The 12,728-nt window shown below is 39.3% G+C and overlaps 1 protein-coding gene across 1 annotated transcript in view; it reads right to left on the reverse strand.

The window, feature by feature from the left end:
* Positions 1-12,262, reverse strand: part of LOC108668746 — a 39,669-nt gene extending 27,407 nt beyond the window's left edge. The window contains exons 1-5 of the mRNA XM_018155992.2: positions 12,225-12,262; positions 11,615-11,642; positions 10,920-11,153; positions 8,226-8,888; positions 6,072-6,290 (exon numbers count right to left, since the gene is read on the reverse strand). Coding sequence (XP_018011481.1) covers positions 6,072-6,290; positions 8,226-8,888; positions 10,920-11,153; positions 11,615-11,642; positions 12,225-12,262 — 1,182 coding nt within the window. The remainder of the gene's footprint in view (positions 1-6,071; positions 6,291-8,225; positions 8,889-10,919; positions 11,154-11,614; positions 11,643-12,224) is intronic.
* Between the last annotated feature and the right edge of the window lie 466 nt (positions 12,263-12,728).

Genomic DNA, 12,728 nt, shown 5'->3' on the forward strand with positions numbered 1-12,728 from the left:
TTTCAATCATGAAATATTTACACTGCTTGATTGCTGCTAGACATTTTTTCAAAGTAGATCGGTTAGATTTTTTGAAGATTTGTGAAGATCTCGCGATTAGTACTTATGCCCGAATGAGTGATAAATAATAGCAGGATTGATTAGCACGCCACAGCGAAGGACAATTTTCAACAAAATTAGTTCGAGAATCAATTTTTAGGAGGGGAAGACCTGTGGTCAACGAGAGAGCGTAAACTAGTTTGAGATTTTTTTCCGTGATGAAAAATAAACGTTAGCCTCCTTTCACGCAGAGCAAAACGTAGTAAAATTATGAAGTTTACACGCTAACTTAAAAGAAAAAGTTAAATTTGATTTCATCGGCTGGGGAAACTAAGTGAAATTAAAAAAAAAAAAACTGGGAATTCTACAAGCTTTCATCGGCTTTCTTCTTGCTCATGCAGCTGACAACTTTATTATTAATGAGATCACACCGAGCGACCGGCTCTCGCCTCCAGAACTGATTATTGGAGCAGGAATCTCATTAGCGCTAAGCAGAATCCCGAGGGCAGGGAAACGAGATAAATTAACATACATGGCGACTGCCAAGTGTCAAAGGGCAATTAATGGAGCTGGCGAGCTCATTGTGGTACGTGTATTAGAGGAATAGATAAAACTCGCTTTCAGCTAGAAAAATGTACCATAGAGATCTAAGTATATGACAATTAAATAGGCAGCAGAAATAAGGTTACTATCCATTACAGTTTGAATTTAAGAGAATTTTAGTAACAGACTTTATGAATTAAAAAATGATTAAAATGATGATCAATTACTAAAATGTAACAAGTTACTCACCATAGCCGCAGTGGTCGGTTGTTGATCTTGCTATAGCTAATTAATTGAGCCTAAGCCATGGCACAGAGGGCTGTAGAAAGAAGCTTTATAATTACAAGCACAATTCTCTAATTGATGCCCTCGACGTTAATGAATGAGTTCCTTCAGTCTTTACTTTTTGCACAAACGTGAGCGCAAATTTCTTTGCCAAGAAGGGAGAAGGAATCACCAATAAAACTAACGATTCTGCCACAAAAAGTAAACGGAAAAGTAGACCTTTTCTGCAATAGGTATCAACAAAACAATGACAAAACTAACTCAATATCCAGAAAACGTTGTATTTGAGAACCTGTCAAACACACAGTGGTGCGTGGTACATGTCATACATGGATTTACAATCTTTTGAGAAAATTCCGGTAATTTATGGTTAAATTCAAGTATTTATTTTTTGTAACGTGTAAAAGATCTTCGTGCATTAATGAATGTGCGCTACCCGGCATTAAGGAATTAAAATGTTTGCACTCAAGTAGCGAGCTAAGAACATTCTATACATAGCATGGGAAGCCCACGCCGCGACACATGGAGTTGTCTTTGAGCAGCCGACTGGGGGAGCATGAAAGGAGAAGCGACGTTCCTCTATAGGTACTATGAAAAACAAGGGGGGGGGAAACACTGAAAAGCTCTAAAGCCGCTCTAGAGTGGGTCAATAAAAAAATAAATAAAAAAATCTCAGTGATGAAAACTGTAAAATAATTTATAATCAAGTAGAATTAGGTAAATTGACTGGAAATTTACACTTAATTAAAAGTACGAAGGAAGATTGAGGTTATTGAACCGTTAAGTTACAGAATAGGACACATGCTTCAGAACTCAGTATTAATTTCTGAACTAATTTCCAGAGCAAACATCTGAAACACTCCTATGTGAATAAACGAGATCAAAGAACGTTAATCGAGCGTCGGTAAATTTATGGAAGTTCAATGAGATACAAAACAAACTCCAACTTACAGAGCTTTGTTATCAATTGAGTTTTACTATTCCAGAAAAATAATTAATAATGGCGATGTACACTGCATGAAATGCGGTGAGCAGGAGCGCAATATTCCAAGGACTGGCGCTTTCACTCGCCGCAAAACTGCCCGTGAGTGAAATGCTGTGTTTGTGTAGCGCTAGAATCACACCAGCATTTGCACGACACTCGAAAATACCATCACTTCATAGGTCAGGAAAAGAGGAAAAATAGTAAACAGTTGTGTTACCACATTAAACATTGAAACTACATTACAATCCACTGCGCAGTGCACAACAGAAGACAGACCTTGTTGATTTTCTCTGCCTTGACTGGCACACATTCGGTTTGGTTATGTCCATGTGTTTGAAGTTTTAGGTTCAATAATATGCGGAGTGAGATCTGAATTTCACTCACACTCTACTAGTGTGGCAATTTTCAAGACGATCGCGTGATCGAGAAATTTGAAGCATGGAATGATAACTTTTGTCGAAGAACAAACGTAACTGCAGCCTTTCCAACGCTAGAATGTTACAAGAAAAATTCAATACTACTTTCCTTAGAAGATACACTTACACGAGGAGTGTGCTCCGTACACAAGAAATCCAGACTGAAATTTCGTTCGGGAATTTTCGTTCCTAAGAAAGAACACGACATATTTTCAGCACACGACAAAATGATGACCGCTACACCACGTGTTACACGATGCCTTTCCTCACAATGTTCAATGAAGTGACACGCTAACGATAAATTCGCAGTAGCAGACAAGCACAAGCGGGTTCGATATCTGAGTGGTCACGGAGGCGCCGCGTAGGATGAACTATAGAGAACGGAAACCCTGTAACTCGTGTGACCGAGCGACGCACAACCTTACCCTGCGGAGGCGGTAGAGATACTGACTCTGTTCTGAGAGACTGAGACTCTGACTGAATGACTTTCCGCAATCCGCACACACCGCAGCACAGCGTTGCCAGGTCGCAACCAGAAATAAATTTAGAAGATTTTGTTAATATTTTACCCTTCACTATGTGAAAAACCCACTAGAAAATTTACCGACGCAATACGATTAATCGCGATTCATTTTTTTTTTGTCGCACAAGTTTGTCTGCAATCCAGAAGTGGGAGATTATCAGAAAAAAATACCCATTGATACAATAATGATAATAGTAAAGAAAACTCTTGTCTGTCATCACTGTGAGGGACATGGGAGCTGAGCAAACTGTCCACCGAATTTTCAATTTCTCAGCTTTACGGATGAAAGGAGCTCCGCGAGACTGACTTTCAACGTAAAACAAAGAATATTTGTTGACTATAAAATTATTTATTCGCACCACGAATATAGGTAGAAATCAGATAAATAATGGTTGTTGAACCTGTATGCCCACTCTGGCAGTAGAAAAATTTCGTATTCAATGAATTTAGGAGTGGGCGTGAGTTAGAATGAATGTATGACTTGATTTAATTCATCGCAAGCTAGTCTACCCCTTACAAGCTGATATAAAAATGAATGAAGAATCCTAACCAGCTCAAGGATCGCACTAAGTACGTAACGTACAAGGCACCACAGAAGTTCTGCTGCCATTCTTCAATTAAAGTTGCGTAATGCTGGTTTAATTCAAACTTTCAATAGTCTTAAAGATGTACAAAATAAATTTGAAGTTCTTTAATGTTACTATAAAATTAGCATATAAGTTGTTTCACAAATGTATCCATATAGGAGCGCAACGGCTAAGTGTCACAATAAAAAATAACTACATACTCAATTTACTTAAAAGGGCATTATTTTCTCTAAATTTTGAGGTAAAATAAAGTGCGTATTTGCTAATTTTACGTGTTAAAAATATTGATATCTAAATTAAAAATACATAGTGAATTTACATAAAATGGCATTATTTTTTCTAAATTCTGAGATAAAATAATGTGCGTTTCAGCTAAATTCACTTTTCTAAAAATATTAAAATCAAAATTAAAAATAGGTAAAAATAGTACCTCGATCAGCATCAGCCGGGCCCGAGGTATGATCATTTCGTTAAACTTATTCTACTTTCCAATTTACTTTAAATATTATCCAGATATATCTGAGCTGTCAGTTACACTGGACAACTTTCAATTACAAACTGACTAAGGCTAATAAACTTCAAAACCTCCTGTAAGGAGCATACCAGATAATATACGAAATACGGACAACTGGTGAACAATTTTCAACGACACACGTGAGGCTGCACGAATTAAACAATGAACTTCAAATTTTATTAAAAATAATGAAGTTTACAAGTAATAAAAATGAAGTTCAAAAGTAATAATAATGAAGTTTAAAACCTCCAAATGTAAGTAACTTTACAGATATACAAAAAACGGACAACTGGTCAACAATTTTAGACGACTGGGTACCTAACACTCCCGCCCCACACAACACGTTTAGCTCCACGCAAACCCAGTGCCTGCTGCCTGGTTAGGACTGAGCGTGCATGACCGCGTGGCCGAAATGCCGGTCACAACACTAGCGATAAACATCGATGTTCTCAGGGTCGATTTATGCAAACGAATATTGAAAGACCGTTTAGCATACTTTTATATTAGAACTATTGTAATCAACTTCTGTTTTTTTATAATGGATTTAGTTAGGCAAGATCTGAGTAAGGCAAATCTTTCAAGTTGAGATTTCTACACCGATTTCTCTCCCTGGCGCTTTTGTAGCCTTGTCGGTGACCAAGGAACCATTATAATAATGATAATGAGCGTTGACACGAGGCGACCTACGGCAGCCATTCAATTTGGCTAATAACTAGCCGACATTACCTATCGTGCAGGGGACCTCGAGTAGAAGGGTTATAGTAGGCTTCAGAAGCCACTAACGAGCGGCATCCACAAAAATCAAACACGTTTCTTCACGTAAGAATCGCTCAACACGACTCGCAAAAGCTTGATTAGGCTTATTGGTCAGTAAAACCGGTGGCGGTCAGTGTTGACTAGCTGTAGGGTGTTAGGTTTTTCGTCATACCAATGCAAAACATAGCAGTTGAGCAGTTCAGTTTTCCCACTTCGTCATCCAGAATATGAATTATTCATATCACCAGCGTAGTGAGCTTCAAGTAGTGACCACAATTACGAATGCATGGACAGACACCGAGATAACGACCGTCATAAATAATGAGGTATTTAATGACGGGCATTCATTATACACAACACCGTTGGAGCTATGGCGTGAACCGTTGCCTGGCACAATCGATTATTGACCAAGAGACGATAAAGGAAATCAGGATCAACTTCCGGAGCGCGTTTACTGACGACAGCGAAATGCGCCCATCGAATGCGAGTTCGGCGCATCTTAGGAGCGATTCCAAGGTGAAATGATTGCTCACAATAACGATCAGTTAGCAGTTAACTTACAATGAGCCATTAGATTCGACGGACTTCCAGTCATAGGACACAAATAGGCATGAACTCGAGCATAGACGGTCTCGCAGCACGTTCATTAAGGTCGATATCTTCTATTTTTCCTTCATGGGCCGTCACAAGTTAGAGGTGATAATTAAATTTAGCAATGAAAAAGGTCAGACAATATTCAGACGAAAACCGACTAATATAATTGAAAATATATTCAAAGCATATTGTATTTAGCTTCGTAGCTGATTTTGTGAGTTCAGTGAACGTGATTTTTATGAGCATCGGACTTTTTTGGACCGTAAAACAAGCAAAAGATGAAAAGGAAAGGATCGCTTCCAGATCATGTACAATTAAAGGCTTGATTGTAGGGCAGTGGGAAATGACGCAATAATTTGGAAGCATGTGCAGTAAACAATGATATGAAATACCTCGGGGAAATGTGTGGAAATAATGTGAGAACATTAAACCTTAAACTTATGCCTTAGGGGCAAATTCCAACCTAAATTTAAGCCAAGAAACACGATCAGGCAATAATCCAGACTGTGTTATCAGAGGCGAACATTCCGTTTGAAAGTGCGAGCGAATTGCTTACGTGAGAGCTGCTCGACGAGAGCATCAATTAGTCTTAGAATCTTATCAGACTAGACATTTATAAACAGAAAAATACATTGATCCAGTAAACAGACAGTTGCAAAAATTATCTGAAGCTAAAAAATTAGATTGGAATAGAAATGATTAAAAGTATCGGGAAAATGACATTGAATAACGTCCGTTTTCTACTGTGGTCGCACAAGAGGCGAAATAATTCCCAAGACGCATTAATCACATGTATGCAACTTCGAGAGTCAAAAGCACGATGACTGACCTCGAAGGTGATTTCATCAGAAGCCTGTGCCAGGTATCGCTTGACGACGTAGGCGGCGGCAACGGCGGGCGTGTTGATGTCCGAGTCATCGGTGACGATAAGACGATGTCCTCTGTTGTCGAGCTCCAGCCACCCCAGCACGGGGCCGCATGTGATCAGCGGTCCCGCGATGCGACTCAGCCCAGCGAGATACGAGGACAACACGCACTGCAGCGTCGCCTGCAGACAGGTGACAAGGGGGAAATTAGCGTCGGTTCACGAGGGAAAAAATTTGTAAAAACTAAAACAACGTAACACTGCAGCGTCAGTTTAAGGTGGGAAAGGTACGTTGGAACAAATACAAGGAACACTGCAGCGTCAGTTTTAGGGAGGCAAGGTACGTTGAAATAAATACAAGGAACACTGCAGCGTCAGTTTTAGGGAGGAAAGGTACGTTGGAACAAATACAAGGAACACTGCAGCGTCAGTTTTAGGGAGGCAAGGTACGTTGGAACAAATACAAGGAACACTGCTGCATCGATTTTAGGGAGGCAAGGTACGGTGAAATAAATACAAGTAACACTGCAGCGTCGGTTTTGGGGAGGAAAGGTACGTTTGAATAAATACAAGGAACACTGAAGCGTCGGTTTTAGGGAGGCAAGGTACGGTGAAATGAATACAAGTAACACTGCAGCGTCGGTTTTGGGGAGGGAAGGTATTTGGAACAAATACAAGGAACACTGCGGCGTTGGTTTTAGGGAGGAAATGTTCATTGGAACACTACAGCGTTGTCAGCATCTGGGGATAGATAGGAATTCAGCGTCGCCTAAACGTAAGGATAGTACCGTAAAATGGGGTAACTTTGACCACTTTTTTTTCAAAATGATGCCATTTTTTACTAGATAAGTTAAACTTAAATTGAAACAAGCAAAATACAGGTCTATACTCTAGCTTTACTCACCATAAATTGCTGGCTCCTGCCTCTCATAGTTTTGATGTAATTTAAAAAAAGTGATGGTCTTTGTTACCCCAGCTCTTGGGGTTTCTTTGACCGGGTGGTAAAATCAATTTTATTTTTTAGTAAAATAACTTCAAATAACTCCAGGTTGTGGTGCATTGTAGTAGAACTCTTCTAGTTACATATACAAAAGACAGATTTTAGGAAAGTGTCATAGTTTGCAAATGGGGGCGCAGCCCCCAAATGGGCAAAATGTGACCACCTAATGGTAGCTGTGATGGGGTAACATAGACCAGTTTGGAAATTAAGTTAAAATTACCATATATAAGACTCTGTAGAGTCTGAAACATAAAGAAAAAAACATTAATAGGTATATCAAACATAAAATATGTTATATAGGTACCTATGGTAATTTTAACTTAATTTCCAAGCCGGTCAATGTTACCCCGTCACGGCTGCCATTAGGTGGTCAAAGTTACCCCATTGGGGGGCAGCGCCCCCTTTTGCAAACTATGACACTTTTCTAAAATTTGTCTTTTGCATATGTAACTAGAAGAGTTTTACTACAATGCATCAAAACCTGGAGTTATTTTACCAAAAAATAAAAAAATTGGAGGGGGTACTCTGACAGGCTTTAAATAATAGCTCTTTTTTGTGGGTCACATTTTTAATTTTTTAACCTATTAGATATGCAAACTTTTTAAATCTTTCTATTGTGTTACGTAGCCTCAGTATTAGGCCTTTGATGGCCATTGACAAGATTTTTCTATGTCGAATCGTTTTTGAGTTTTGGGGGTTTTTGTCGAAAAAACCAAAAGTGGTCAAAGTTACCCCGCCGGTCAAAGTAACCACATTTTACGGTAGGCACTGTAGCGCAGACTGCCACCCAGTGGACAGCCAAAGTCAACTGAGGGGAGCAAGGTACGACGTGTCTGCAGCAAGAATTACGAACATGGTACATAATGATGGAAATTTTTAACGAATATATATGAAGGTCTGAAAACAAAATCTGCTCTAACAGAGGGTCTGCTCTGAGCAGGAGATATAGAAACTGTAGTGCGAGTTAGGCGCAAGATAAACCGTAAAATATTAAGAAAATAACAGAGGGAGTAAATATAGGTAAGCCATATGAACGAGTTAAAATGAAGCGCTCATGATTTAGTATCACTATTTTAATTATACACAAACCGTATCAATAAGAACCGTCCAACACACACCTCTTTATCAGGCCCAGACATCTGATCTTCCGGCGGGAGTTCTGAGAGCTTCGAGACTTTCCTGTCGTAGCAGCAGCGATGCAACTGCCGGTCAAGGAAACGGAAATTTTCATAGGTTCTTCTCACCACCCACGACCGCTCCAAAGACGTCACTTGCACCAAGAAGCTCTTGCTCTCGGAGTCTTCAGCGCAAGTGTTGAGAATTTCATTAGAAGTCTTGGTAAGATTTTTTGTCGAAGTGCTTTGCGTTTTGGATGCCGCAAACGAGCACAGGGAGGATATCCCTGTGGATGAGACGGCGTTGTCAGGTTTAGAATTTCGGGAAACGTCTGAAGGAAACGCAGATGCATCTTTGTGAACATCAACAACGCATGTTTTACCGACGCCTGGCCGGGGAGGTTTACAGGCGAGTGAAGGGTCAATTTTACCCCCAAGATCTGTGTTCTCCTTGTTCTCGGGATCTAAAACGACCTCGTCCGCAATATCTTCGCTGCCGACAGCTGCGTCAATATAATTTTCGCATTCCGCTGCAAGGCTGCCAATGATTCCGTCCCCATAGGAAGATCGCGAGTCCTGATCTGAAGCCCTTCTGCTGTCTATAGACGACGAACGGATCGACGTACTCCTCGGCAGGGGCTTGAGATCTTCCGACACCAGGCAAACCTGCAAATGATTAGCTAGTTAGAGACCTCAACCTCGATACGTACTCAGTCTTACGTGTAGACCAGGGATGTAAATTTGTTTCTAGATGAAATTCTGTCTGCTACATCATGAACGGCGTTTTGTAATTATCGTTATAGAATGGATGGAGAAACTATGAAATTCATCTCGAGTGTTATTTATCAACGATAGTATGTTCGAACCAGAATGGTTTTATAGTTCTTACGCAAGCCTCAGTTGTACACATTCATTTGGACTAACATTCTACTAACTCTTTTTTATACTTAGTTTGAAAGAAGGTGAAGAGGCCATCAACAGTTAAAATTTTACCGATAATTGTTAATAACAGCCTAGAAAATATTTGAGATTACATTTTAAAAAATGCAAGAGAGGTCTCAGATATTGGAATGGCATAATGACCAAACATTCTTTCTACCTAATAGTTTTAGAATCGAGCACTTACAAAATTAATAACATTTGGTAAAATGCGAAAGCTTGAAGTTCTGCGTTGAAAGGCATCGGTGAATGCACGGAGAGATAGAGAGCATCAAAGGTCGAACATTAAAGGTAATATCCAGAGCAACTGGAAGACTAAACCGTCGTATCGCTCATATAACATCCCGTACTAGCTCCACAGTGAGTGTTCATTGTGTTGCGCTAATGGATAATAAAGGATATTTAATCATCAAAAAGACCATTAAAATAGAACCTGGGACTTCGATTACAAGGTTAGTGATTTAACGAGATTAGCACGAGACAAGTTCACAGAATTCAATCATTTAAGTCACGTCCTTCCTGCCACCTAATATGCTCTTAGAAGACTTAGAGCAAGAAGCTAACCAAGAATAGAAAATGTGAACATTTTTTCCAGAATTTAACTTATTAGAATGGCAGAAGTACATTGACTTGAAATGACAGGATGAGGAGAAACGAATGTTGAAATATAAAAAAATAAGAAGCAGTGGGAATTTCAAATTTTGGTGAAGTGGACAGAGATTGAATAGAATGTGGTCCGAGCAAAAAGTATTTGAAGGACACAAAAGACAATGCAGGAAAGCCAGTAGGAAGAAAATAAAAAATAGTTGCGTCAAACAATTTATGGACGAATTGTGGGCTAGCAAACACTACGATAAAGAGGATTCGACACTGAAAATAAAACACACAAAAGCTCGGAAAAACAAAAAGACGGAAGCAGCTGAGGACAAAACAAATTGAAAGTTTTAGGAAAATTCACTGTCAGGAAGACAAAACAATTATAACCTCAAGAAACGAACTGAAAAAGAGGCCAAATAAGTATACCTACACATCATGGGATAGACCTAAACGAATAGCGAAAAGAAATGAAACAGAAAAAACGAAATTTCCGTGTCAACAGGTGAAAAGGTAAAGAAATTCAATATAAATCTCGCCGACGGTGAACTAGATTAAATGGATTAGAAACATCACCGACACCAAGTGAAAAAGTGGAAATGTGTTCATATCTCGGTGAGGTATTTCTCTCGAAGAGATTTTATACATTTTTTCCCAGCGAAAATCACGAAAGCGCGAAAATCAAGGTGGCAGCCGAACCTGCAAATCTTGCGGACGCTGTCTTGCTCTTCCGGGAACCGTCCAACATTTTTTCCGCCGAATGTTTTTCATTCGTAAATTTAAAATGACAACGGAATATAATCAAATTTTTTGAAGATTTTTTGCCACAACTGTGGTGATGGTTCGTTCAATTTCGGATAACAGAGATGACAAATGCATTAAATTTGACGGAATTGATAATCTTGAATGATTCTATCTAATATGTGATGCGAAACGAACATTTACGAGACCGTTTTTCAAATGCAGCAGAAAAAAAATTAGAAAAGGTACATAGTGTTAGTTAGACCTTTAAAGGTTACAAAACCGTTCCTGGTAATTCAATTGCGTGGACTTGTGACTTAATTTTGGAACAGAATGAGTTTCTTTCAAGAAAAGTTGTCACTGAAATAACTTTTAGTAATATTTTGTATATTAATTTACTTCAAGTCCTTATTCTTCACTCACCGATATAGGGGGAAGCTCGACGTACTCGTAGTGAAAGTGGGCGCACTGGTCCAGTCTGGGGAACCTTGATCCACCGTCGTCGAGGGCGCTCCCTCTGAGGGATGTTGCTCCACCCTCCCCACCGGCTAGGGAAGGACTTCCACCAGCGCTGTGGTGGCTCGCGCGAACGCTTCCACTTCGCACGAACTCGCTAGTGGAGGAGTGCAGTCCATCGTTGGATAAGCACAGCCCGCTCTGTGGTAGAAGACACTTCTTAGAACATGTTAGTTTACATCACGTGTTACAGTTCACATAACATGTTACATTTCACACAACATGTTATAGTTAACATGGTCTCGCTATGTGATATTTATTGTACGCATTACACTCACGGTACGAGTAGCACAAGCAGGATGTAGTCACGAAAATTTATCTACTAGATGTATCTTATGTCATAAAATAGTCACTTTCGGGAAGGACCAAACATTACACCTCACAAAGTAAGATTCTTCCACAAATATTACAAAAACTATTTCCGGTTTATAAGCTGAATTTAGACGAATTCCAAAGCTGTTATAAACTTGTCGGTATGTAATAATGTTATAAACGTACCTATTACAGTTTATTCGGATAAAGTTTAACCTCAACCCACGCCTTCAACATACGACTAGAGAAGGTCAAGTTGCGGCATCAAAGTAAAACAGTGCTCGACGCACGAGTTCAATTTCTTCGTCTTTTCTTTTGCTGCGTTAGCGAAGAACGTATAGACATAGACAGTTCATTAAGAACCACATTTAGATAAATAAATTTAAACGAATTCGTACCGCTCAATCCAATATGATACCTCGTTGTATTCATCGCTATTCTTATCCCCAACGCAAAACGTCAATAATGAAGGGTTAAGAAATAATATTAATTAAATAAATTGCTAAATTAATTTAGGGACCACTGTCCTGTCTGCAGCACATGATGTGATAACAACGCAGGAGTGAGTGTGCATGAAGGATATAAACATTGTCGTCATGTGGCCCGCAATGACATTGAATTGGCAGTGACTGAGAGAATGAGAGGGGTCACATGAAGTACGTATTAATCATAGAACTGAATTAAACAGTCAATTGTGTCCCAGAGTAAAAATCAAACAATGAAATTTGGGCAATAGCTGATTTGCAGCTGAAGTCTCATATTTCCAATTTATAGTCGCATTCTTCTGAAACGCAGTTTTCAGTGTGAAATTTAAAATTATCTACTAGTCTTGCAAAGTGAAAAACTCGGAATATTTGGGCTCCACAACAAATATAATTGGCGGCAAACGCTTAGACTCACGTAACACTTAGACGCGAGATCTCGACAGCAGTGAACATCGTGGTCGGAGTATCGTAAGATGCGCAGATGGTAACAGCAGCAGCCCATCCCAAGGTCCTCAAGTGCTTTCTAATATAATCCTTGATTTATGCTCATAAACTCCGCGGAATGGATCAAGGTTGCAGATCACATAAACAAACATGATATAGTGAGCGAGCAAGCGGGTCACTTAGCGCCATCATGTGGAAACTTCACTTAAAAATTAATTTATCGTAATGAATAATGTAATCGCTTATTTATATTCAACTGCATAAAAAGAGAAAAACAAACCGAAATAAATATCTGTTTAAAGCGCACTTGATTCATACCTACTGTCGGTATAGAACTGTAACATTTGTATGCTATTACAACGTTTACGCACTCGCATCTAGAACATTAAATCATGTCTACTCTATAAAAGTCTGCGTCTCCATCAACACACAAACAAAGACTGAGAGTACGTGGCAATAAAAGCAGTGATCGTGA

Source organism: Hyalella azteca, unplaced genomic scaffold (assembly GCF_000764305.2).
Source record: "Hyalella azteca isolate HAZT.00-mixed unplaced genomic scaffold, Hazt_2.0.2 contig12551, whole genome shotgun sequence".
In the NCBI taxonomy this organism is placed as follows: domain Eukaryota; kingdom Metazoa; phylum Arthropoda; class Malacostraca; order Amphipoda; family Hyalellidae; genus Hyalella; species Hyalella azteca.